This window comes from Leptonotus elevatus, chromosome 1, assembly GCF_054856555.1.
Source record: "Leptonotus elevatus isolate MCC_2025b chromosome 1, RoL_Lele_1.0, whole genome shotgun sequence".
NCBI classification, from domain to species: domain Eukaryota; kingdom Metazoa; phylum Chordata; class Actinopteri; order Syngnathiformes; family Syngnathidae; genus Leptonotus; species Leptonotus elevatus.
This window is the reverse complement of record NC_141239.1, coordinates 48,346,512-48,372,079: the sequence shown is the minus strand read 5'-3', so window position 1 is coordinate 48,372,079 and position 25,568 is coordinate 48,346,512. Positions and strand designations below refer to the sequence as shown.

Here is a 25,568-nt window from a genome sequence, read left to right as displayed (position 1 = left end):
CTGGGACGAGTGTAATCTTTAAAAGAGTCAACTGTGGGCTTTTTCTCGGCTTACGGCCATACTACCCTGAGACCGCCCGATCTCGTCCGATCTCGGAAGCTAAGCAGGGTCGGGCCTGGTTAGTACTTGGATGGGAGACCGCCTGGGAATACCAGGTGCTGTAAGCATTTTTTTTTTTTTTTTTGCACCTCCGTCGCAAAAGTAAACTTTCACAAAATAATTCCAGTTTGCTAGCTACTTGCTAGCAGACAGCCACACGCTAAACTGACAGGATGAGAGCTGAAAATGCTGTCAAAATGCTTTTTCCACCCAAAGTTGGGACGAGTGTAATCTTTAAAAGAGTCAACTGTGGGCTTTTTCTCGGCTTACGGCCATACTACCCTGAGAACGCCCGATCTCGTCCGATCTCGGAAGCTAAGCAGGGTCGGGCCTGGTTAGTACTTGGATGGGAGACCGCCTGGGAATACCAGGTGCTGTAAGCTTTTTTTTCATTTTTTTTTGCACCTCCGTCGCAAAAGTAAACTTTCACAAAATAATTCCAGTTTGCTAGCTACTTGCTAGCAGACAGCCACACGCTAAACTGACAGGATGAGAGCTGAAAATGCTGTCAAAATGCTTTTTCCACCCCAATCTGGGACGAGTGTAATCTTTAAAAGAGTCAACTGTGGGCTTTTTCTCGGCTTACGGCCATACTACCCTGAGAACGCCCGATCTCGTCCGATCTCGGAAGCTAAGCAGGGTCGGGCCTGGTTAGTACTTGGATGGGAGACCGCCTGGGAATACCAGGTGCTGTAAGCTTTTTTTTTTTTTTTTTTGCACCTCCGTCGCAAAAGTAAACTTTCACAAAATAATTCCAGTTTGCTAGCTACTTGCTAGCAGACAGCCACACGCTAAACTGACAGGATGAGAGCTGAAAATGCTGTCAAAATGCTTTTTCCACCCCAATCTGGGACGAGTGTAATCTTTAAAAGAGTCAACTGTGGGCTTTTTCTCGGCTTACGGCCATACTACCCTGAGAACGCCCGATCTCGTCCGATCTCGGAAGCTAAGCAGGGTCGGGCCTGGTTAGTACTTGGATGGGAGACCGCCTGGGAATACCAGGTGCTGTAAGCTTTTTTTTTTTTTCTTTGCACCTCCGTCGCAAAAGTAAACTTTCACAAAATAATTCCAGTTTGCTAGCTACTTGCTAGCAGACAGCCACACGCTAAACTGACAGGATGAGAGCTGAAAATGCTGTCAAAATGCTTTTTCCACCCAAAGTTGGGACGAGTGTAATCTTTAAAAGAGTCAACTGTGGGCTTTTTCTCGGCTTACGGCCATACTACCCTGAGAACGCCCGATCTCGTCCGATCTCGGAAGCTAAGCAGGGTCGGGCCTGGTTAGTACTTGGATGGGAGACCGCCTGGGAATACCAGGTGCTGTAAGCTTTTTTTTCATTTTTTTTTGCACCTCCGTCGCAAAAGTAAACTTTCACAAAATAATTCCAGTTTGCTAGCTACTTGCTAGCAGACAGCCACACGCTAAACTGACAGGATGAGAGCTGAAAATGCTGTCAAAATGCTTTTTCCACCCCAATCTGGGACGAGTGTAATCTTTAAAAGAGTCAACTGTGGGCTTTTTCTCGGCTTACGGCCATACTACCCTGAGAACGCCCGATCTCGTCCGATCTCGGAAGCTAAGCAGGGTCGGGCCTGGTTAGTACTTGGATGGGAGACCGCCTGGGAATACCAGGTGCTGTAAGCTTTTTTTTTTTTTTTTTGCACCTCCGTCGCAAAAGTAAACTTTCACAAAATAATTCCAGTTTGCTAGCTACTTGCTAGCAGACAGCCACACGCTAAACTGACAGGATGAGAGCTGAAAATGCTGTCAAAATGCTTTTTCCACCCAAAGTTGGGACGAGTGTAATCTTTAAAAGAGTCAACTCTGGGCTTCTTCTCGGCTTACGGCCATACTACCCTGAGAACGCCCGATCTCGTCCGATCTCGGAAGCTAAGCAGGGTAGGGCCTGGTTAGTACTTGGATGGGAGACCGCCTGGGAATACCAGGTGCTGTAAGCTTTTTTTTTCTTTTTTTTTTTGCACCTCCGTCGCAAAAGTAAACTTTCACAAAATAATTCCAGTTTGCTAGCTACTTGCTAGCAGACAGACGCACGGTAAAACTGACAGGATGAGAGCTGAAAATACTGTCAAAATGCTTTTTCCTGCAGCGTGCTGAATCCAACAATCCCACAATTGAGGAGGTTTTCTAGAAGCATAAATGTATTATGTGTAAACTAATTTTAATTAAATTGAAAGGGAATTTGACATTGTTTTCTTCTCTTCTTTATCTCTCAATGTTCAGTCAACAGTTATAATTTTACAGCAATGTACATGACTGTCTAATTAAGTGAACAGACAGGTTTATTTAATTAGCTGACGTGTCTAGTACAGCAACACATCAATATATATGCATATTCTAACTGACTTCAAAATTCACGGAGGTTAACTCTTTTGTGAAATAATATCCATCACGACATAAATCAGATTCCATCCACCTATTTCGCAAACCAACGTGAAGCCTATAACGATGTATTGCAATTACGCTACATTCGCCATTCGGTGGCGCTGCGCTACAACTTTGGTGTTCAAATGGGGGTCACGTGTTTCCGGTGGTGACGAAGGCGCCAACAGTCGTCTTAGTTAAAACAGCGAAATCTACTCAAAAATACAAATATTACTACTTAACGTTAGTTTAAGTTAAGATTATGGTTATGTTTAGTGTTATAGTTACGTTTAAGTAGTAATACGGAATTGGAGGTGACGTATTTCCGGTAGAGCTCCACTGACCATGGTCTGCACGCACTCCCCATCCTTGACGTGAGAGTTCCAACGCACGTAGCCAATGTAAGTGGATGACATTTAACAAAAGCTAACGCCCCCTTTCCCCACTGTTTTCCCCCCTCCGATTGACTGCGACAGCTGGCAATGTGTGGCCCGACCACTTGAAGTTCAAGCCGAAGGGTAAGTATATGTCCACGTTCTTATTCGCAAATGAACGACAGTGACATACTTTTTCGTCCAAAGCTGGTGTGTGTCAAATGCGCGGTGTCCTTTGCGTGTTTCCGCAGCCGGGTTGCAATCGGCGAGAGTAGTCGCGTTTGCACCATTAAAGGCGCTTTTTATTCGTGCATACTTGCATGTCAGTGCTGACAAGACTGGTGCTTGAGTTCTGTGCTTGTATTTATATGGTGGGTGTGCAAGCATAGCTATATTTTCATTGTTACTGCTTGTAGGCGATATATGTTCTCTGTAATGAAACTAGTGGACAACAAGTGGACAAGGGCATGATGATGAGTGATGATGATGATGATGATGGTGTTGGTAGTTGTGGTTCATTTGAGCGTTTCAGAGGGGGTATCCTAAGCACTCTTAAAAACATTGCTGATTTAAAAGCTTGTCATTGTGGTAGTTTCACCCTGACAGCTAAACATATTTAGGCTGCAGCATGCAAAAAAAATGATTATTTTTGATAGATTTAACTATGGATTATTTGGAGTAATCAAGGTATCTGGAAAAAAAACATATTTAATTCCTATACCTTTATTTAAAAAATGTGACATTTTAAATGGAAGGAAATTGAATATGATTCAGGTTAGTGCTGCAACAACAAGTATTTTAAGACTCAAATAATCAATGAATCGATAAAAACATGTTTTCATTTCCATCCCTTTATTCAAAAGCAGGGCATTGATTATGAAACGTTGCCCATGCGGTGGCGTCAATGAAGTCCCAGTGTACCCCCATTTCTGTATGAAGTGGTACCATTGTATCGGTTACCTTTTAAATATATACCCCTCCCCTCCCCTCCCACATCCTCACTAATGTGACTCTAAAGGAGACTGGCAACATCTATTTAAAAGTAAGTTTGTAAGAGATCATGTTCAACAACACCTGGACTACATCAAGCCTGTTTGCTCATGTGTTTCTTTGTTTAGTGCTGCCTCATAGCGGGCTGATTTCAGCTCCAAGACTACCCATTTGTTTATGCCAAACATGTCCCAATTTCACATTAGGAGTATTTCACATTTGTCATGTCAATAAAAGTAGATCAAGTTTATACTTGATAAGGGCTCAAAACAAAAACAATGGTTTATATTTAGAGTGTAGAACCCAGTTAGGTATATCTAGCTTTTCTTTGTCATTCAAAAGAACCCTAGAAAAGGACTGTTGGGGTGGGGGTTGGAGCACACCATGTGTATGTGTTTGCACTATTGCACTCAATACAATCTGTCTGAGATGGTCAAAGGGCTTCTTCTGGCTGCCTTCCCAAGTAGCTCTATAAAAGACTCTCTCACGCTCAAACATGCACACACAGACACAATGGTGGCCCTAAATTGCGCAATGAACTCTATGGGGAAAACAAACTGTGGCTGAGCTTTTACCTTTAGTCCGATATGCACTAACTTTCCGCGTAGAGCACAGTGCAATCGTCTTAGGCTACTGTTGCATTTGTTGTTTCAGCAAGGCTATCGTGATGGAATGAACTACAAGAGGATGCGCAATTTAAACAACGAGGGCGAGGGCAATGTTTCATGGGTATTCATTCAAATGTGACCTCTGTAAAAGGGCAAATTGGTGCGCAATTCTCAAAATAAATTCAAAATGCAGGACTTCCCCTAGGTTTAGCATATGACTACAGAATACTTTTTTTCTAGGTCTTAGGGTTTTAAGGCATTTTTTGAAAATTGCACAAGAAATGTCTAAAATATTGACGCTCATGCCAGGTCTGATGTGCGTGCAAATCTTTCATGAGTTTTCGCCCATGTTTAGACCCTCAAAAACAGCATACTTTTTTTGTGTGCAAACAATGCATCGCCACGGCAACGGCATGCAACAAAATAAAAAGTTTTTGATAAGTTTTCATTTCAAACAGCTTAACTCATTCACTGCCATTGACGGCTATAGACGTCAAAAATTCATTTGAACTATTTCTATTAGTTGAACACTTTTCCCACTTTTGTTAACAAGAGTATGAAAACCTAAAAAACAAAAAAATTATTGTACATTTAGAACAGATATAAAATGTGTGATTAATCGTGAGTTAACTAGTGAATGTCATTAGATTAATTACGAAAAAAAAATAATCGCCTGACGCCCCTCATTTTTAATAATCTTTTGTTCTTCTTCTTTTTTTTAAAAGTAATTTTAATTATTATTTTTTAAATGTTTTATTATCTTTTCTTTTCTTAAAAAAAATAATATTATTAAAAATTAGGGGCGTCAGGCGATATTCTTTTTTTAATCATAATTATTCGCATAACTTCACTAGTTAACTCACAATTAATGATACATTTTATATCTGTTCTAAATGTACAATAAAAAAATTCTAGGTTTTCATACTCTTGTTAACAAAAGTGGGGAAAAATGTTAAACTAATAGAAATAGTTAAAAGGATTTTTTTTACGTCTATAGCCGTCAATGGCAGTGAATGAGTCAATATGAAACACAGCAAGTTTGAAGACGAACAGATAAATTCTGTAGGATTAGCTCAAATATGAGCTCTACTAAAGGCCCCAAAAAAATGGTGGCAAATTCCAAAGTTAATTCAAAATTGTGGACTTCCTGTTAGGTTTAACTTATATATATATATACATCATTGGCTATTACATATGTCTCCAAATTTTCGTAGCTCTAAGGATTTGTACAAACTGGAATGCTTTGTTAAGACGGAAGTTTGAAACTCTATAGTGTGTTGAAAACTTAAGATTTGTTTTCCCCCTGATGTTGTCCCAGGTTGAGATGGTACAGCCCAAGTTTGAAGTCAATAGGGTTAACCGTCTTGGACCAAGGGGGCAATAGACCCCTGTAAATGTGCAAAAATGGGCCAAAATTGGACACCTTCAAATACTCAATTTCCGCTACTGCCACCAAAGTCTTTTTTGTTTTTGTTTTGGGGTACGTGCTACACGTGGCATGACAGCTCATGTAGACAGAATTAAGATTTAATATCTTTGGAATGAGACTGAGTGATAAGGTATATAGCTTTGAATGTAATCCATTGGACACACGATGTGCTGCCCATGCTGCCAATCATTCACCAACTGGAGGATTCCAATTCTTTCTCACAAGTATTGACTGAAGATCGTTTCTGTCAGTTGAGGTAAACCCTCAAGGGCAATGACAGCTTGGCGTTATTATCTCTTGACAAACATTTCCTCTCTCACATGCAAACTCGGTGTGTCATCAATTAGCACGGATGGACTTTCAAAAGCACCTTGCACAAACCTCATTTGAGCAATCTATATACTCTCGCTCATGCAAGAAGATACTGCTGGCAGTTATTGGCTGACATTGGGTGTTTCCTGTGCAACGTGGAGTTAATATACAGTTTGTCAAAGTCAAGTGTAGAAGAAACCGTCAGAGGTGGCAGAAGTGCTCATACACTTGTGTGTGTGTGTGTGTGTAAAAAAAAAAAAAAGGTACTGACTCACCTTTTGTACTTAAATGAATGAAAACCTAAAGTCTAAAAAATACTTGAGTACAAAAATTGACATTTTGCTCCTTATCAATCCATTAAAGTCTTCATTCACATCTTTAAAAACATAAAATTCCATATAAATCGTGTCGTATTCTGTGAAAGTGAAAACCCCTGAAACAAGCCTATTTTAATGATGTAAGGAGTAGAAAGTACAATGTTCTATGTTCAAATATAATAAAAGTAGTTAAAATGTCATCAGGAAATTAAATACTCCACAAATACTATAATGCTGAGTATTGTAATATACTTATAATATCGAGTACTGAATATTCAAATTGTACTTTAAGCACTGTAATGAAATGTACTTCATTACTTCCCACCACTCCATGTGAGTGTGAATAGACTCTAGGGCAGCCTAAACGATTTTGAATAATAGTCAAATTGTCATTCACCGTCTCCCCTCAATATTGTGATTTTAATTTAGTATGCGGTAGGACTGGGTATCAATTAAAATTCACTCAATCGATTTGATTCACTGATTTTCAATTCAGTTAAGGGTTTTGTGCAGAACCAATTTTTGTTATGTTATATAAAAGAAAAAAATAAGATGACAAAAAAAGCATTTAAGCCTTAAATTCTTTTTTCACTTTAATTAAAATTGTATTTTCACATGAATTTATTAAACTGATCTATTTATGGTTTTATGAATCAATTTCAGGCTATAAAAAGGAACATTTATTTGATTCGATTAAATGAATTAAACTTATTTTTTATGATCCTCTTCCCATTTATTTGTTCCAGCAAACGCAAGCAATAAATAATTCTGCACAGTATTGCAAGAAAATTAGGGATGTTTATTACCACTTTTTTTGAAAACTGATACCAGTACGAGCACTCAACTCTTGAGTAGTCACTGATACCGATACCAAGTACAGATACCACTAGTACTTTTGATTTGGGGTGTTAGAAAAAATCGATTCGGCAATATATCGCCATATTACAGCGCGCAATTCTCGAATCGATTCGATATGCGGCCGAATTGATTTTTAAACATACATTTTTTATGGGAATATTCAACAAAACTTACTTAGGGTTAGTATTCACCCATTAACCATGGAAGAATGTTATATTAATGGAACATTAAGCCTTAATATTTGATTTCAGTGCTCTTCAAACATGAAACAGACTGCAACCTGTTTGTTAAATGCAGTGGCTCAGTTGTAAGCCTGAATTTTCAGATAAATAAATACATTTTCATACAAATCTTACAGTATACATGTACAAGTTTACTGATTAATATCTTCTAAATATGAGTTTAAAAAAATCGCAATAATCAATTTATAGATTTGCATCGGGATTAATCGCTATCGAATCGTGACCTATCAATCGTGATACGAATCGAATCGCCAGGTACTAGGCAATTCACACCCCTACTTTTGATATATAAAATTTCCCCCAAACAGTGATAGATGATTATGAAGACCTGTATATCTCAATATAGCATTTTCCTTAAAATTGAATGAAATTTATGGCAATTTTCTATTATTCAAATTTCTAGTTACCAATCTTAAAATGGCAGTATTGGCAACCTTCGCGAGTACTGATACCCCTAAAAATAAGGCTGGTATCGACACTGATTCCGATATCTAGTATCACTAGTACTCACCCATCTCTACAAATGAATGTTTGGTCTTATATGAAGCCTTTACATTTTAAACATTGCTTTCTGCTACATTGCAGTGTTGATGAATCTGATGAATTGTTCAGCCCTATTAGACACGACTTATCTGTGCTGTGGTGTTTTGTGTTTTCCCAGTATGCCGCTGGCTCGCAGCTTGTCCGTCACGTCCCTGCCTGGGCTGGAGGAGTGGGACGAGGATTTTGATTTGGAGGACGCCGTCCTTTTCGAAATTGCCTGGGAGGTCGCCAACAAAGGTAAGCATTTGGTGTGATTGTGGGGACGCTGACGTTCCATCTTTTGGCGCGGCGTGCGTGCAGTCGGAGGCATCTACACAGTCATCCAGACCAAAGCGCGCCTGACGTCGGAGGAATGGGGGGAGAACTACTTCCTGGTGGGCCCTTACGTGGAGAGCAACGTGCGCACGCAGGTGGAGCTCATCGAGCCCACAAACCCGGCGCTCAAGAGGACCATTGACAAGATGAACTCCAGTGGGTGTAAGGTGAAGTATCACCACACATGCACAACAAACACACACACACGCACACATGCCAGATTTAGAACTGAATGTCCCGCTAGAGAACAGGCCCACTCACTCACTATAGTGGGAGTGCGCGGCCAGATCATACTTCAAAACTCTCGTGACATTTCCTTGCAAAGGTTAGAGGTTGTATGAAGTTCCCTTTACTCCAACACACACACACACACACACACACACACACACACACACATTTGTCTCTACTAGTTTGAGCCACACTAGTATTAGAGTAACATGCGACTATAGCAAAAAGAAGGACCAAACTGTTTTCCACCAAACATTTTGGAGGGTGTGACAAAGACCAAGGAAGAAGAGCTTTAACATTGCAAGTGAGGGCGAGGTTTCCCTTCATTTTTTTTTGCCAGTGAAAAGGCATGACATTTAACTCTTTCACTGCCATTTACAGATGCTAACTTATGAACCACTTTGACTTGCAGTCTTTCACTACACTACTGCAGAATTCATTGACTTCACAAAATGATACCCCAAAATGGCATAAACATGCGTCAGTACGTCATCAATCAGATGACAACAATAATGCAAACAAATCTGTGGCTGGATTCACTTGAATTTGTCATGTTTCATAAAACAATGAGATGTAAACAAGCGGACTGTACTTTGTAAACACTGGACTTATCTAGACACTGTATAAATAAACACATAAATAAATAATATATACTGTACATATACAAAAAATGAAACCACAATTATCAATGCTAACCGTTAGCATGTCATTGTTTGTTAGCATTATGCTAAGCAGATGCACAGCTGTGTGGTTGTTTGAAATACACAACGTGTAATTGTCGTTGTTTTATGTTTAATTTGACGGCAAACTTCAACTGGGAGCGCTCTTCACCAGCGTAGAACCTCTTGGTTGATTCATTTTTAAATATTTGCTGAATTGATGCTTGTTGCGAAGTGAATTTAGTTGACTGCCCCCATACAGCGCTGGTATCTCAAGTTTATACTCGTAAGGTCAAAGCAAAAAAAAAGTCATCCGTAGGATGGCTTGTATCTTGAAACACTTTTAAGTCGAGTTAAGGCACAACGGTATGTGTAATTTGAGTTACAAGCTAAGTCACGGTACAAATGAAACTCTTAAGTAAATGTCCCACTTAGCACATTTACTTTTGGCAGGTGTACTTCGGTCGCTGGCTGATCGAGGGGAGCCCCTACGTGGTTCTCATCGACGTGGCCTTCACTGCTTGGTCTCTGGACACCTGGAAGAGCGAGCTGTGGGAGCTCTGTGACATCGGCGTTCCGTGGTTCGACCGCGAGGCCAACGATGCCGTGCTATTTGGCTTTCTGACCGTCTGGCTCCTAGGAGAGGTCAGAGAGTCCCGCTACGCTCCCCGCATCAACATTTGACAAGTCGTCACAAAGTGAACCTCGTTAACGCATGTGTGCACGGCCCTACTCTGCAGTATGCGGCCCAGTGTGAGGCTCCTCACGTGGTGGCCCATTTCCACGAGTGGTTGGCCGGCCTGGGCTTGGTTTTGTGTAGACACAGGCAGTTGCCCATAGCGACCATCTTCACCACGCACGCCACGCTGCTGGGACGCTACCTGTGCGCCGGAAATGTCGACTTCTACAACAGACTCTCGGAGGTTTGTGTTTGAGCGTGTTCACGTTTGAATCTTCATTGACACAGAAGGGGATGAGAGATATGGCCAGAGGTGGTTCTCAAACTTTGAACAATAATAACAAATTGTTAGCTCTCAAGTACTAACATAATGGCCAGGATTTAGTCCTAAAAAGTATATTTATTGTAAGCCACTAAATGTACACATTGAACAATAACACTGCGCTGAACTACTGGAAGAGGGGGGAAAAAAAGCTTAAATAATTTAATTAAAATGAATGGCACATAAAAATCTTACTTAAATGCTTGATAACAAACTGCTGTTAAAGATTAAAAGCAAATAGATTGTATAGTACTTAAAAGTTAAACTACAACTAAAGTGTCCTTAAAAAAATTACTAACTTAAATAAAAAGTACAAACTTCAATGTAATATGTTTGATTATTAGGGGTGCGAATTGCCTAGTACCTTTCGATTCGTATCACAATTCATAGGTCACGATTCGATACCGATTAATCCCGATACGAAGTGATTATTGCGAGAGAAAAACATTTAAAACTCAAATTTTTAAAATACTAATCAATAAACTTGTAAGATTTGTATGAAAATTTATTTATCTGAAAATTCAGGTTGCAGTCTGTTTCATGTTTGAACAGCACTGAAATCAAATATTAACGCTTAATGTTCCATTCATATAACATTCTTCCATGCTTAACGTGTAAATCCTAACCCTAAATTAGACGTTTTGTTGAATATTCCCATAAAAAAATAATGTTTAAAAATCGATTCAGCCGCATATTGAATCGATTTGAGAATTGCGCGCTGTAATATGGCGATATATTGCCGAATCGATTTTTTCTAACACCCCTATTGATTATATTTCATGTTTTAAAATGTACTTTTTTCAGTGATTCTTTTGCATACCACTAGAAAGCCCACGCAGCGCTAATGCTATTGTACTACACTTACAGCAATGTTCCACAACGTGGGCCGGTTTCACGTAAAGACATTTTGAAGAACCAGCAGAGAAAGAAATCCAAAGTTATCAATATGAAAATACAACTTGCCATTATGCTGAATGTAGTTGTTGTAGTCATTTCCAAGCCTATCGCCACATTTGACATAGAGCAGGGTTGGTGAATGAGAATCACGTGTGGCGATAAACCCATATGACGGCTAATATTGTTCCTTAGATGCAACTTTCTTTTTCTTGGAAGTTGTAGGTTCTTCTACTGTTGCATTAGTTTCCCCCTTTTCCCAAGATACTATCCAAATAATAACTAAAAAAATTAATTTGAGGTTACTTCTTATTACTACATCACATGACTGAGATGAGTGGTTGGACAAGTTTCCAGAGGTACAGGCTGTTGCGCCTGACTTTCAGAATAAACGGGTCAATAAAATATGTTTTGCTCTTTCTTTCTGTGCAGCCATTTATGAATGAGTTGGCCGTCGAGGTCTTTATGTTTGTGGACCTGTGGTTTAAAGTATTGTTTGGGTTCAGTTCAGATAACAAATACATTTCTTGTGCATGAAAGGTAATTGCCCAACAGATGGTGCATGTTGTTACAGAGAGCAAACAAGATAATTGCTAGTGTACACAAAGGTATCCCCCTCTAGGCTTCATAGATTGAAGGGAAATAACACTAAAATTATCAGAGCGAGAAAATAATCTAACATGTGCTATGGGAGACTTTAAAATTGATTTCAAGTGTAGAATAACTGACCAAAGATTATTTTCAAATCATGTTACGTCAGACAATGATTTATTTGCAGTCCACCAATTAACTCATTCACTGCCATTGACGGCTATAGACGTCAAAAATTCATTTGAACTATTGTTATTAGTTTCACATTTCACTTTTTTTTAACTAGTCATGCGATTAATTACAATTAAAAAAAATGTAATTGCCCGATCCCCCTAATTTTTAATAATATTTTCTTCTTTTTTTTAATTAGGGGCATCAGGCGATTTTTTTTATTGTAATTATTCACATAACTCACGATTAATCGCACATTTTATATCTGTTCTAAATGTACAATACATTTTTTTCTAGGTTTTCATACTCTTTAACAAAAGTGGGAAAAATGTGAAACTAATAGAAACGTCTATAGCCGTCAATGGCAGTGAATGAGTTAATATAAAGCTACTACTTTATGATGACATAAATATGGGAAAACATTTCAAATAAAACCGAGGTTCATCAAGTAGGATTTTTTTTAACAGCATTTTACAATGGTCATTATGTATATGTGGATATGAGTGTGGACAAAACCATTGATTTCACTTTCAATATGTCCTCCAAGCATGCTGAGAACAACCACAACAACCAACCATGCGCATTCGCACCCAAGCACCCTTTAGAGTCTTCAGTCAACCCGACACGCTTGCTTTTTAAATGTCAATCGTTTTTTTGTGAAATTAATCTTTGACAGCTAGACAATAAGAAAAAAAGCATTCTGTCAGGGTCTCTTTCTTACTGACGCGTGTGCGTGCGCAACTGTCTGTGTCTCAGTTCAACGTGGATAAGGAAGCAGGCGACAGACAGATCTACCACCGCTACTGCTTGGAGCGAGCGGCTGCCCACTGCGCTCACGTCTTCACCACGGTGTCCCAGATCACAGCCATTGAGGCCGAAAGCCTGCTCAAAAGGAAACCAGGTGTGTGCGATGGGTTAAGTGTAGTTCTTATTTAGAAACATACATTTAGAGAACCACCAACCAGTACGATGAACTACATGCGATTAACGTCAAGTTGTGTGAAATGAAATTGGACTGCTTTGCTTCTTTTTATTGGTCACCCAGGCAGATTGAGGAGGAATATGTTGTGCCTCTTGGGCCAGTGAAATGATCATCAATGTCATCTTTAACTCTTTGACTGCCAAACGTTATCCAAAAATCAACCCCGACAATGCCAGCCGAGTATTTTAACTCATCTTTCAAGGCAAACAGAATATTGTGTGTTTTGACTACATATACATGGTGGGTACCAAATGGAAAATCGCGTTCCATTCTTTCATTAGAAAAAAAATTATGTTTCTACCTTATGCCGTTCTTTTGTAATTACCATTTGAAAATAGGTCATTTGAGTGACATTGAGAGAAGATTGAAAAGACGAGAAAACGAGCTTTTTGTGAAAAGATACATTTTCTCCACAACAGTGACTTTGACACTAATATTTTTTGTTTAGTGACGCTCTGTGAATTAGATTGAATGTGACAAAGGCTTTGATCATTCGCGTCATCCTTGAAAACATTCTATTTCATCAGATTCGTCATGTTTCATTGTAATTCCATACACCGTGAGCCCATTGAAAAGAGATACAATGCTGCCATCTGCTGGCCATAGTTAGTGGCTGTTTTGGGATTTTACAACCCCAATGACAAGGCAGTGCTGCACAAGACGTTGCACTGCTCATTGAGAAAAAAACATAGTTGACGTCAATTGACTTTATTGGCGGCATTCATTAGGATTTTAGCATACGTCATTAAACGTTTTTGGCGGTCAAAGAGTTAAGCAACTATAACTTTAACATACATGGAGCAGCAACATGAAAATAGAGAATAAAATAATTGTAAAAGCTGGTACTGGCCTCTGTAGAAAAAAAAAACGACAATCCGCAATATAGTGGAGGCACAAAAAATGAGGATGAATGTCCAGGGAGCGAAAATGAAGGGCACTCAAAATTACCCACAATGCACTCTGAAAAGTAGTGAACAACGATGTTACGGGTTGATATAGACCACAATGCATTGCGAGTATGAAAAAAACATGGCGCGAGAATCAAAGCGATGCATTAAATGTATACTACGGAAATAATTAGTTTTAGTTGAAAATATGTACAACAAAGGAACTAGAGTACAATTTTAAAACATTTTCATTCCCAATAAATAATCAGAGATTTATGCGCCGGCCGGTGTGTCGTGAGTTGGCTGTCCGACTGCCAACCACAATTTTGCAAGCAATCCTTCCACAAAATTGCCCCGGATGTCATTATTTTACACACAACCTACAAGTTACGGTTTATTTAAAATTAGAAAAATAAAACAAACATAAATGTGCTACATACGACACAAATTCAACTACTGGTAACCCAAACACATCTGACGAAGGATTAACGTCATAACTTCAAGAACTATGCCACACAATGCATTCTGGGAACAATATCGATGCAAAACAGGTAGATATAACACACACAGAACTCATATGGGCAAAGTGTTGCCGCTTTCCATTTTTTTGTTTGTGTTATTTATTTTGGGAACGATATATTTACAGTTGAGCCTTGCTATTTAGGGTTGGCCTGCAAATAGCAAAAAATTGTGTTTGGAGTTATACGCCATGATTTTACCGGTCCGGCTTGGTAATATATTTTCCTCCACGTAGCCCCTGAGCTAATATGAATTTCACACCCCTGGGTTAGGGGATAAGGGTGGACATTCGGACACAGCCACTGTGTATGTTGCCTTACGTAATGTATTCCTCACATCCCACTCAGACATCGTCACGCCCAACGGACTCAACGTAAAGAAGTTCTCAGCTGTGCATGAGTTTCAGAACCTCCACGCGCAGAGCAAGAATCGGATTCAGGAGTTTGTCAGGGGACACTTTTACGGGTCAGTCGAGTTATTATAATTCTGCTTCTGCCATTGTGAAAGCCCGTGTTGCGCAGTGATCTATGGAAGTCATGTGACTGGCGTTTATTGGTTTGTCATGGCCGCCAGGCACCTCGACTTCAACCTGGACAAGTGTTTGTTCCTCTTCATTGCCGGAAGATATGAATTCTCCAACAAAGGAGCTGACATCTTCTTGGAGTCTTTGGCCAGACTCAACTATCTGCTAAGAGTAAGTGTGTGTTTGGTGCCTTGTATTGGGCGGCATGCTAATTTATTCATCTCTCAATAAGAAACAAATGCGTATGTTTGCCATTTTTCTGGCAGGTCAATCACAGCGACGTGACCGTCATTGCATTTTTCATCATGCCGGCTCGGACGAACAATTTCAATGTGGAGACCTTAAAGGGTCAAGCGGTCAGGAAGCAACTGTGGTGAGGATGACTGTATGGGCAAAAGTATTGGGACACTAGGCCATTGCACTTACAAAATGGGGATTGATGAATAAATTAAGCTATTTGAATACATGCCCATATTGTTTATTTAAATCTAGCTGTTAAAACTATAACGTTAAGGGTAGTTTTCGCTATACCGCACGCACTATTTGTGGATGTGCTTTTAAGATAGTCTAATTGCTTGTCTTGTTCTTTTCACTGACAGGGACACAGCTCAAACGGTAAAGGAGCGCTTCGGGAAAAAACTTTATGAGTCTCTGCTTGTGTAAGTTGGCCTCTTTCACGTTTTCGTATCTTGTAACATAATATCCGTGTTGTGTATTTCCGAGATGACTTTTTGTAAGTTATTGTGCGTTTTCATTAGTGGACAGCTGCCAGATGTGTCCAAGATGCTGGACAAAGAAGACTTCACCATAATGAAGCGCGCCATCTTCGCCACTCAAAGGCAGTGCCAGCCTCCGGTCTGCACTCATAACATGCTGGAGGACAGCAACGACGCCATTCTCAACTCTGTGCGCCGCATCGGCCTTTTCAACAGCTCTGCTGACCGTGTCAAGGTATGTTTACTTGACATCAGCCACATTGACGTAATCTAACATATCATTAGGAACACCTGCACAGTACATATGTGAGCAGTTTGTATAAATTATGATGCTACAAAAGACAATAATCCAATAGATTTGGTCAGAGAGGTGGTCTTTTAATGTCCTCCATCAAGTACACTGCACTGAGAGGTCATGTTTGATTCGCTGATTAAATACCTGTTTTTACACTTTATATAGAAATTGTTTAAGAACCCGTTCAGTGACCCAGCACGGCATCCACTTTGTGATGTAAACTACTGTCACCTACAGGACAGGGCTTGAACTGCGGCCAAACAAATTTTACAATCAAAAAGGTGTGACGGATGTTTATCCTGGTTATGCTGCGTCTGTGATTTAGTTAGTCCATTCGAGTTGTGCTCATTACTGCGGGAGTTGTGTTGGTCTAATAATGTAGAACTGTACTGTCTAAAATTTTACAATTTCTTTACAATAATAGGTTGTATGCACCTCCACGAATCTAAACATGGCATTTTGATTAATATTATGTTTGTGGAATATGAATAAAGCTGAAAAATCCACTAGTTAAAAAAAAAAAAAAAAAATTCAGGGGGCTGCCATTTTGCCACTTGCTGTCGACTGAAAATGGCGTCCAGTAGTTGAGGGCGCAGGTAATGACCAACCACGGCTGACCTGTTTTCTGAGTTGGGTCATGTGATGTTTGCAAGCTGAACCGTGATTGGGCATTAACCTGAGCCCTGAGCAACAGTGATGTCATTTTGAGTCAACAGTACGTGGCAAAATGGCTGCCCCCTGAGATGGATAAAAATGGCTGGATTTTGCTTCATAACTCCAGAAATGTAATATTAATCAGGATGTCATGTTTAGACTAGTAAGGTCACATATATTATTGTCAAGAAATGTTTAAGGTTGACTTCCCCTTTAAGTTCGTTAAATCCAACTTTCAATGAAGTCTGTGTTTAGCACACAAGCCATTTAGGTCTCCTGCTTGCTTATAGTTTAAAATCTTAATGCCTATTTTGTGTTTCCATGCAGATTATATTCCATCCCGAGTTCCTGTCCTCCACTTCTCCTCTGCTTCCAATGGACTACGAGGAGTTTGTAAGAGGTTGCCATCTGGGTGTCTTCCCCTCATACTATGAACCTTGGGGCTACACACCAGGTTTGACCCTTGCACGCTAACAAGACGAATGAAAGTCAACTACAGTCTATGATGTCATTTTCAGCCGAGTGCACGGTCATGGGAATTCCCTCCATCTCAACAAACCTGTCAGGCTTTGGTTGTTTCATGGAGGAGCACATAGCAGATCCCTCAGCATATGGTGGGTTTTTCTTCTTTGGATTTCAGCATGGGAATGATTCAAAACAAGGTGCGAGGTGTGCGCCCTCTTACACCTTTTACCTTTGCAGGGATTTACATCCTGGACCGGCGGTTCCGAGGGGTGGACGAGTCGTGTAACCAGCTCACTTCCTTCCTGTTCCAGTTCTGCAAGCAGAGCCGGCGCCAGAGGATCATCCAGAGGAACCGCACGGAGCGCCTAAGTGACCTCCTGGACTGGAGATACCTCGGCAGGGTACGAGTTCAGATAGGGCGCGTGATTCGTTTTGATCCTGTGATCATTTTGAAGCCAATTCTGTATTTCTTTATAGTATTATGTAGCTGCACGTCACATGGCCCTGGCTAAGGCTTTCCCTGACACCTTCCTGTACGAACCTCATGATCCCACCTCAGTAAGTTGACTTGATTCATTCTTAATTAAATTTTAGAAGACAATCCCTTCCTATATCCAGTGTGCTGAACCTCTCCTGTCTGTTTCCCCCTCAGACGTCAGGCTTCCGCTACCCCCGTCCCGCCTCCGTGCCGCCGTCTCCTTCCCTCTCCCGTCACTCCTCCCCCCACCACAGCGACGTCGAGGACAATGACGAAGACGAACGCTACGACGAAGATCTGGAGGCCGAAAAGGACCGAGTGAACATTCGCCAGCCCTTCACGTTGCCGTTCAAAAACAAGATTTCCGCTGTCTACAAGGCCAACGGGGACGGCAACGAGGTCGCAAGCGAGAAAATCTGACGCAGAAGCAAGCGAGAATATGCTAAATGTCGCTTGGGAGATTTTTGGATGACTACTAATCACCATGCGTTTCGAGAACTAATTATATCTATGTATTTAGAAAATAATTTAACACAGGATTGATGTGAATCTATGTCTTCCCTGCCAGTTAACCAGCAGTGTTATAAGTGGTTTGTTTTGAAAGATTAGCAGCACACACACACAATGAAAATGTCACAAATGCTGTATTTTACTAACACTAGACTAATAAGTTAAAATAACTTTAAGGATTCTCTAGGTTTTATTTTAATAGAGCAGAAAAAAACTCAATCATCTTCATTTTTACTGTCTTGTCATCTTTCTACTTGAAGGCAGTACCCTCTTTTTTCCGAATTGGAAAACAGACTTGGTTTTCTGCCAGTAGCCAGTAAAACCATTCACACTCAAATGTAGCACTTTTTCTATCTTACAAATGCCTTGTTTCCTAAAAAACAAAACGGAAAACAAATGTTGAAAATACTCTTACGCTAAACAACAATAGCACCAAAAAGCTCTTCGGCCTTTTTGTGTTTTGAATTTTACTGCCAAGCCTTATGAAGTTATCTGCTATGATTACTGTGAACCGCCTCACGCTCCCGCTTCTCTACCTGTGTGTTGACGAGTAATTTATTATTGAGGGGAGTAAAGGAAAAAAATTAAAAATATATGTGAACGTGTCTTAGTGATTGCAAATGTGTTTGCATGTGTGAAATGAGCCTAGAATAGGAAATGGAAGAAGGAAAGGCATTTTGCAAGATGTATGTTTACTCCCTGTGAGAGTTTTATCATTTCTTCCAATCTTGCACCATATAAACATAATAAAGATTCAATATAAAGGACCTGTCAAAGGTTTACAAACAATAATTGCTCACTCTTTATTTGCTTGCAAGTGTTTTATTGTGCCACATTTGTTGTCGACAGGACAATAACATGTTCACCTCGGTTTGCTGGATGTCCTCCAGGGGCATTAGATGGTTCAGCACAAATAAACTCGGCCCCCGTGACCTTTGCAGACTGAAAACAATAAATGACAAAGTAATATTTATTTTTTAAATAATGACTTTTTTTAAAGGCTTTGTAAACATGTCTGTTTAAATCATTTCAAATCAGTGGCCCTCCCTCCGATGATGAGTAAAGGCTGCTTGGTTTTTCCAATATAAAAGCTTATTACTCTCCTCTACTGTACGTTGCACCACATAACCAAAATGTCTGACTTTGCTTGTCTGGATTTTGTACTTGGGGCGAAATAACATTTGTCAGATGGTGTTGGTGCAATTGAAATGCATCAGTATGTTAGATATGGAGAAAATCCTTCAGTTTCTTAAAGCAAATAAGGCGCCATCACATTCTGTTTCATGTTTCTATCCTCAGGCTCGGGTGACAAAATTGTCTCTTTTCGCAATACGAGTAGCCTTAACAAGCTCTTCTGCTACCAGGAATGACAGTCGTTTACCAGCCGCACCAGGCAACAACAACAAAACACCTTTTGTCTTTGTAAGTACGTAGTTGCTCTTTAGATGACTATTTATTACTGGGGAGTCCAAACTTTTTCATTTGAGGGCCACAGACAGAAAAATGAATGGATGCCACTTAAAAATGATTTTTAACTTCATTAAACACACTAATATTGATCAAGTAACCAATTATATATTGTTTATATTTTCTAGTTAATTAGATTAACTGCTACATAACAGCTTTCTTTTCAAGGCGATAAGGCAAATAGCTAAGGAATTTTTCAAGATTTTAGGGTGGCCATTGGCCCTGTATCACACTAGGCTAGACCCACCCCTGCACTGAACAGCATTTTGCCACTTGCTGTTGACTGAATATGACGTCACTGTTGCTCAGGGCTCAGACAAAGACCAATCACAGCTCACCTGTTTTTATGAAGTTGAGCTGTTATTGGTTGCGACCTGAGCCCTGAGCAACTGTGATGTCATTTTCACTTGACAGCAAGTGGCAAAATGGCTGATATTGATAAAACTGCAGAATTTTGCTGCTTAACTCATATTCCACTAATGCAATATTAACCAGAATACCGTATTTAGACTAGTGGGGCTGCATAGTATGGAGGACCAAAACTGCCAAAATTTAAAATAAAGAAATGACTAAAAGTGAAAATAAAAACGGATATAAAAAAGATAAAAGTCAAAAATGTAATTTAAAAAATATATATAAATGGAAATAAAAACAACTATATATATACTATATATATATGTGTGTGTGTGTGTGTGTGTGTGTGTGTGTGTGTGTGTGTGTGTGTGTGTGTATACACACATCAATTAATACATTTGTATTTAACTTTTGAATTATATTTTTTATATTCGTTTTTTAATTTAACTTTTGTTTATTTATTTACTCTTTTTATTTTTTTTTAATTTTGGTCTATACCACCAGGACGAAAGGTTATTCAAATGAGGGGGCGGTCCTAAGCGTGTCTTGGATTGGACTCTCGTTGGTCGAGTAAGCGGCTCGACCAACAAGGAAGTCTCGCCGGCTTGCATTGGAGAGCATTTGTTATTGTTTTTATTTCCATTTTTATTTCCATTTCTGTTTTATATGTTTCAAGTTTCAATTTTCGAATTATATTTTTTATATCCGTTTTTATTTTCACTTGTAGTCTTTTTTGTGTGTGTCATTTATTTGTTTTGATTTGGGCATTTTGGGTCCTCCATAGCATAGAACATATTATTGTCAATATATATATATATATATATATATATATATTTTTTTTTAATCAAACAGTATATAAACCAATTTATTAGTAGTAGGGCACCTTTTTTAACACTCTTTCTCTTTTTTTTCTTCTTCTTGCAGGCCATGTCCAATGTCATTTTTAGTAGATGCTGTGAGTCACTTAAAAATGGATGGTGGTCCGCAAATGGCCCCCGAGCTGTAGTTTGGACACCCCTGATTTCTTACAACAGACGATGCATTCACAGTGACTCACAAGCACACCTGTAATATTTGTTCACTACTCTAGAATCTTGTCACAACATGCGGAATCAAAATTTAGCACGTGCGGATTCCATTCGGCATGCCACGATGCAGGTAAGTTATTTGGTCAGGTAACGACTCCAAATGACATGTGTGTGTCTAATTTTTCAGCTGGGATCCAAATTGTTGTCTTTATGAAAGCCGAGTTTGATGTTGAATGTTGATGTAGCGTGTGTATACGCTTGGTGACTATCAACTGCCATTATTTGTTCAAAAACGAAAGTTTGCAATGAACCCTGAGAAACTTGCCAACTTACCAAGCAAGCTATTCCAGAACGAGTTGTATGTTGCACTACCGGTTACGGCGCCGAGTCGGGCTGGATTCCTCCTCACTGTGTGCACTGAGAAACCATCAGGCCCTGTCACCTGCACCTCCACCACATGATAGTCACTCAACCTGGGGCGAGAACAATCGTGGTTACGTGAAACGGGTTGTGAGTCTGCTTTACCATTCAAAATGATGTGAGGGAGACTCACGCCGTGTCAGACACGATTTCTCCCTGAACGCCGTTAAAACCGAGCTTCCCCGCAGCCACTGCTGCTGCCGCCATGGTGTTGACATTGTTGGGAGCGAGGGGACACAGTTCGGCCACCGAGCCCCGGAATAAAAGCCGTCTGCCTTCCCCCTCTGTCCACTCGGAGAGGACATCTCCCGTCAGCCGGAAGCAGGACGGATGCTTGGACATTCTTATGAATAAACCCTGCAGACAATCAGAGAGGTCACTCTCACACGCAAAATCACATGACAGGAATCCAGGGGTTCTCTGGCTTGAGGGTCAGTGGTCCCAGCACCCCAAAAGTCTCAGAACCCCTGATCTAGTTTTACCTGCAAGGCCCCGCTATCGTTCAACCTCTGGATGTCTTGACCTCCCCAAAACGCACCACTGGGGATGTAAAGGGTTCTTCCATTGAGTTGCGCCGCCTGACGAAGTTTCACATTCAGGTCGGGGTCAGCTAGGGCCGAAGGGGAACCAACCTACAGGAAGGAGAAACACAAAGCATTCTAATCCAAATAACATGCCATAAATACATTTCCCCTACAGAACAGATCAGTTTCTTCGTGTTCTGACAGTAATATGGAATTACTTTTTTTTAAATATTCTACTACTATACACAGTATATTATACACTACATAAATGTTTTACAAGGAAACGTCTCACCATAACATTTGAGTGAGACAGGAAGTGGACCCCAAATTCTTTCACCACCTGAGGATGGCACACCTCCACAATGACATCACATGGCCTGGAAAATGTTGCAGAGCATTTGTTGCACAATGTCAAGACACTGTGATGACAATATTTTTTTTTAATTAATTCCTGCTGTAATATTCATGTTGGCACCTGTTTGTGAAGGAAGACAGATTAGTCAATACAAGGTCATCTGGGACTAAACCCTTCAGCTTTCCATGATTTCGGTTCCAAACAAAAGCCAACGTTAGGCCAACAGGGGCGCCATCTTTGATGATTCTCTCCACCAAGTACTGTCCTGCAGAGCAAAACAAATGGAATTATAGCTTCCTCAACTGTGAGTGTTGATGTGTGAAGCATTCCACACCTAGATGTCCAAACCCTACAATTCCGATACGGAGGGGAGACGACCTTGTTGCCATTTTCCTAGTGGATGCAAACAGGCTCATAAAGATGCAGAACATTCACCTGCGTATATAAACACATGTGTAAGTTTAACTTCATATCAGCGCTCCCTCAATCAGTGTTATTACTCCACTCACCGATAATCCCACACTTTTCCTGGGTCTCCAAATCTGAATGAAGCACGTCTGACAAAGGGAATATGGGAGAGCGCATAGTACAAAGTTTGACCTGCAGAGGCCAAAGTTAATCATTGTTAGTTCCTTAGTCACCGAATTGGAATTATCACTCTTTAAGCTGATTCACTTAATGTGACAAATTTATTTTTGTTTCTTTTACACATTTTCAAACAGTCTGCCTCATAGTCAAAGTTTCTAGGTTGAAATCTTGGTTCTCAATTTCTGAATGGGTTTGCATGACTTGTTCTCCCTGCGCTTGCGGTGTGACTTGTGTTTGCGCTGTGTTAGACTGGCGACCAGTCGAGGGTGCACACAGCATCTAACCCCACGTGTCACCAAACTATCATCGGTAGAGAATGGACAGATTGAAACATTTATTTAACACTCTAAAATCAATCCATTACTGCAGGTAAAGATGAGAAAATGTATATCATTTGTTTAAAAAAATAAATAAAAAAGCCGGCAGGGCGATGAATCGCACACACAAACTAAATATAAAATACAATCAACATGCATTTTATTATTATTATTACTGTATTTATTTTTTACAAATAATGAACGGGTGTTTTGTGCTAGTGATTAGTTCTTGTGTGGCTTACGTCATACGAAAGCTACGTCATTGCGTCGATCGTTTGAAGCTGCAGTGTCAAACTGGCGTCACTAAAAGCGAAGCCCTAACCCAAAACAATCGCAATTGATCAGTTACTAAAATACTTGAATGGCGTGATTGGCAGAAAACGAGGGAGTCAGAGGTTAAAATCAATTTCCGCATTCTGCATTGCCACCTAGCGTACAAAGTAAGCACTACAAACGAGAACGCCCATTTGTGGCTGCGGCTGGATTATATTTAGAATTTTAGCTACATACATACGGTGGGTTGCTAACAAAAATGGACCAACTCATCCAAGCAGAACTTTATTGTCCGCATTCACGCTGGCAAAACGACCATTCACACTGAGATGAACACATTTAAAGACAATTTAGAGTCAACAATTCACCCAACAAGTATGTTTTTGTTGGAATGAGTGGGAAGAAGCCTGAGGACCTGGCAAAAACCCAGGCTGCTGAGAACATGCAATCTCCATATAGAAATACCATAGCCTGGATTCAAACCCAGAACCTCTGAACTGTGAGGCAGCCGTGCATACATTTTCCCCCTTTTCCTACTGTTTTATACGCCAAAATCCAAGGTGTGATAACTTGCAATTTTACATTAACAAGTTTCTTGAACTTTCCACTGTGTTGATGTCACCGATGTATTTCCCCTGGACAGGTCAAAGGTCAAGTTTCCTTTCACAATGACTCAAAACAGGGAGAAGGGTAATAATCCGGGTGTAATCACACAGCAAGGATCAGTCTAAAGTTCATGGCTCAGAAACATCAGTAGACAGCACAGATTTCATTCTAACAGGAACAACAGGGAGACTTGCTTTTTTTAATTCCTTTTTTGTCTTTTTTGCAGGTCAGTCAAAGCAGCAGAACAAGAGGCAGCGCTCTGCTCAGTGTATCAATGGACATCCTTGAGACCGATGCCTACGACAGACGGCAGAGAAGAAACACGGTATTATCTAATTTACATGAATTTCATCATTCGAAATGTTAGTATCGTCCTTAATTTGTTCCCATTTTATTACAAGCAGTGTCTGCTTCCTTCTCTTTCAGTCCTGCGCTCTGCTCTTCTCCCTCACGCCGTTCTTTTTGGCCTCAGCCCTGTTCTTCTACGTGTGGACTCCAGACTCCCAAGCGTCCATCATGCTGGCGGCTGTCAAATCGGCCCCGACACTCCTGTTGGCTATGGCGGTGCTGAGTTGGAAAGGAGGTCAGAGTCTACTGGGTGTGGCGGGAGGACTCGTCCTCTCGGCCGTGGGCGACTGTTGCCTGGTGTGGACTGAGTTTTTCCTCCACGGTGAGAAACACTTAAAGAATTGTTACCTTTTCATTTTTGAATATCATTTACATGATAAATAATGTCAAGGGAACATAGTTGCAAGTAAATCAGCTTTCTGGACCTCTTACTGTATTTCATGTGTTTTAGGAATGGCTGCATTTGCTTTGGCTCACCTATTCTACTCGCTGACCTTCCTGTCATCTCGTTATGAGGCACATTCCTCTTCCTCATGGACCGGCCTGTTCTATCTGACCCTGGTTGTGATTGCAGGAGGTTTTTACACATACTTGTTTCCATTTTTGCGCAAGGATCCAAATTCAGAGCTCCTAACTCCCGCTGTGGGGGTTTACATCGTCTTAATCACGCTGATGGCGATATTAGCTATTAGAACCCGTCGCACATTTACACTCTTGGGAAGTTTGTCCTTCATGGTGTCTGACCTTGCGTTGGCTGTGCAGCAGTTTAAGGTGATACATGTGCAACACGGCACCACTGTTGTCATGGTGACATATTACTTGGCACAGCTATTAATTAGTGTTGGGGACATCGTGGCAGTGAAACCCAAAAACGACTTTGCAAAATGGAAGCGGTCTTAGCCAGTTTTCATGCAGCATTCCTTTTTTTTTTTTTTCTAAGAGCTCAGTATTGTTCATTCGGAAATGTCATCATCATTGCTCTTTTTTTTTTTTTTTTTTTTAAATATATATATATATATATATATATATATACACATATATACATACATATATACATACATACATATTTTTTTTTGTGTGTGTGGGTGAGTATGTGTGTGTGTGTGCGTGCGTGCGTGCGTGCGTGCGTGTGTTTGTTAGCTCACCAGAAAACCTATTAGAAAAAAAAAACTCATACCGTTCACCTAAATCGAACACCAGGAGACCCGAGGGGACCGAAGAAAACCAAGGAAGGTGAAATCCAGCA

At 40.3% G+C, this 25,568-nt stretch overlaps 3 protein-coding genes and 7 non-coding genes across 10 annotated transcripts; 9 read left to right on the top strand and 1 right to left on the bottom strand.

Annotated features, from left to right (window-relative positions):
* Window positions 1-48: 48 nt before the first annotated feature.
* LOC147182754 (5S ribosomal RNA) lies at window positions 49-167 on the top strand. The gene has a single exon (XR_015091712.1). It is a non-coding gene; the product is annotated as a 5S ribosomal RNA (ribosomal RNA).
* Window positions 168-363: 196 nt separating this feature from the next.
* Window positions 364-482, top strand: LOC147182753 (5S ribosomal RNA). Its single transcript, XR_015091281.1, has one exon. It is a non-coding gene; the product is annotated as a 5S ribosomal RNA (ribosomal RNA).
* Window positions 483-679: 197 nt separating this feature from the next.
* Window positions 680-798, top strand: LOC147182752 (5S ribosomal RNA). Its single transcript, XR_015091251.1, has one exon. It is a non-coding gene; the product is annotated as a 5S ribosomal RNA (ribosomal RNA).
* A 196-nt stretch (window positions 799-994) lies between these two features.
* Window positions 995-1,113, top strand: LOC147182751 (5S ribosomal RNA). The gene has a single exon (XR_015091220.1). It is a non-coding gene; the product is annotated as a 5S ribosomal RNA (ribosomal RNA).
* A 195-nt stretch (window positions 1,114-1,308) lies between these two features.
* LOC147182750 (5S ribosomal RNA) lies at window positions 1,309-1,427 on the top strand. Its single transcript, XR_015091204.1, has one exon. It is a non-coding gene; the product is annotated as a 5S ribosomal RNA (ribosomal RNA).
* Window positions 1,428-1,624: 197 nt separating this feature from the next.
* On the top strand, window positions 1,625-1,743 carry LOC147182749 (5S ribosomal RNA). The gene has a single exon (XR_015091182.1). It is a non-coding gene; the product is annotated as a 5S ribosomal RNA (ribosomal RNA).
* A 195-nt stretch (window positions 1,744-1,938) lies between these two features.
* On the top strand, window positions 1,939-2,057 carry LOC147182748 (5S ribosomal RNA). The gene has a single exon (XR_015093796.1). It is a non-coding gene; the product is annotated as a 5S ribosomal RNA (ribosomal RNA).
* Window positions 2,058-2,950: 893 nt separating this feature from the next.
* gys1 (glycogen synthase 1 (muscle)) lies at window positions 2,951-18,818 on the top strand. The gene is made up of 16 exons (XM_086066767.1): window positions 2,951-2,999; window positions 8,273-8,391; window positions 8,455-8,636; window positions 9,810-10,001; window positions 10,097-10,279; window positions 12,770-12,914; window positions 14,749-14,866; window positions 14,975-15,095; window positions 15,191-15,297; window positions 15,524-15,583; window positions 15,683-15,875; window positions 16,917-17,043; window positions 17,108-17,203; window positions 17,292-17,455; window positions 17,532-17,612; window positions 17,707-18,818. Exons 2-16 carry the CDS (start codon window positions 8,274-8,276, stop codon window positions 17,950-17,952), a joined length of 2,133 nt encoding a protein of 710 aa, XP_085922893.1. The 5' UTR covers window positions 2,951-2,999; window position 8,273; the 3' UTR covers window positions 17,953-18,818.
* A 26-nt stretch (window positions 18,819-18,844) lies between these two features.
* Window positions 18,845-23,480, bottom strand: aspdh (aspartate dehydrogenase domain containing). Its single transcript, XM_086066768.1, has 9 exons — window positions 23,338-23,480; window positions 22,700-22,790; window positions 22,525-22,625; window positions 22,311-22,455; window positions 22,128-22,212; window positions 21,794-21,943; window positions 21,445-21,668; window positions 21,225-21,364; window positions 18,845-18,984 (listed from the first exon to the last, which is right to left on the bottom strand). The coding sequence occupies exons 3-9, from the start codon at window positions 22,619-22,621 to the stop codon at window positions 18,947-18,949; spliced, it is 879 nt and encodes a 292-aa protein (XP_085922894.1). The 5' UTR covers window positions 22,622-22,625; window positions 22,700-22,790; window positions 23,338-23,480; the 3' UTR covers window positions 18,845-18,946.
* Window positions 20,963-25,245, top strand: tmem86b (transmembrane protein 86B). The gene is made up of 4 exons (XM_086066769.1): window positions 20,963-21,021; window positions 24,201-24,299; window positions 24,401-24,644; window positions 24,774-25,245. The coding sequence occupies exons 1-4, from the start codon at window positions 20,968-20,970 to the stop codon at window positions 25,220-25,222; spliced, it is 846 nt and encodes a 281-aa protein (XP_085922895.1). The 5' UTR covers window positions 20,963-20,967; the 3' UTR covers window positions 25,223-25,245.
* The last annotated feature ends 323 nt before the right edge of the window (window positions 25,246-25,568 follow it).

Excerpts from the sequence above, each read along its gene's own strand:
- gys1 (XM_086066767.1), top strand. The coding sequence starts at position 8,274 with ATGCCGCTGGCTCGCAGCTTGTCCGTCACGTCCCTGCCTGGGCTGGAG. Across the intron at positions 10,280-12,769 it reads TCTACAACAGACTCTCGGAG|TTCAACGTGGATAAGGAAGC; the intron begins GTTTGTGTTTGA and ends TCTGTGTCTCAG. Across the intron at positions 15,584-15,682 it reads CTTTATGAGTCTCTGCTTGT|TGGACAGCTGCCAGATGTGT; the intron begins GTAAGTTGGCCT and ends CGTTTTCATTAG.
- tmem86b (XM_086066769.1), top strand. The coding sequence starts at position 20,968 with ATGCGGAATCAAAATTTAGCACGTGCGGATTCCATTCGGCATGCCACG. Across the intron at positions 21,022-24,200 it reads TTCGGCATGCCACGATGCAG|GTCAGTCAAAGCAGCAGAAC; the intron begins GTAAGTTATTTG and ends TCTTTTTTGCAG. Across the intron at positions 24,645-24,773 it reads GACTGAGTTTTTCCTCCACG|GAATGGCTGCATTTGCTTTG; the intron begins GTGAGAAACACT and ends CATGTGTTTTAG.
- aspdh (XM_086066768.1), bottom strand. The coding sequence starts at position 22,621 with ATGTTCTGCATCTTTATGAGCCTGTTTGCATCCACTAGGAAAATGGCA. Across the intron at positions 22,213-22,310 it reads CTGTCTTCCTTCACAAACAG|GCCATGTGATGTCATTGTGG; the intron begins GTGCCAACATGA and ends AACATTTTCCAG. Across the intron at positions 21,669-21,793 it reads ACGATAGCGGGGCCTTGCAG|GGTTTATTCATAAGAATGTC; the intron begins GTAAAACTAGAT and ends GATTGTCTGCAG.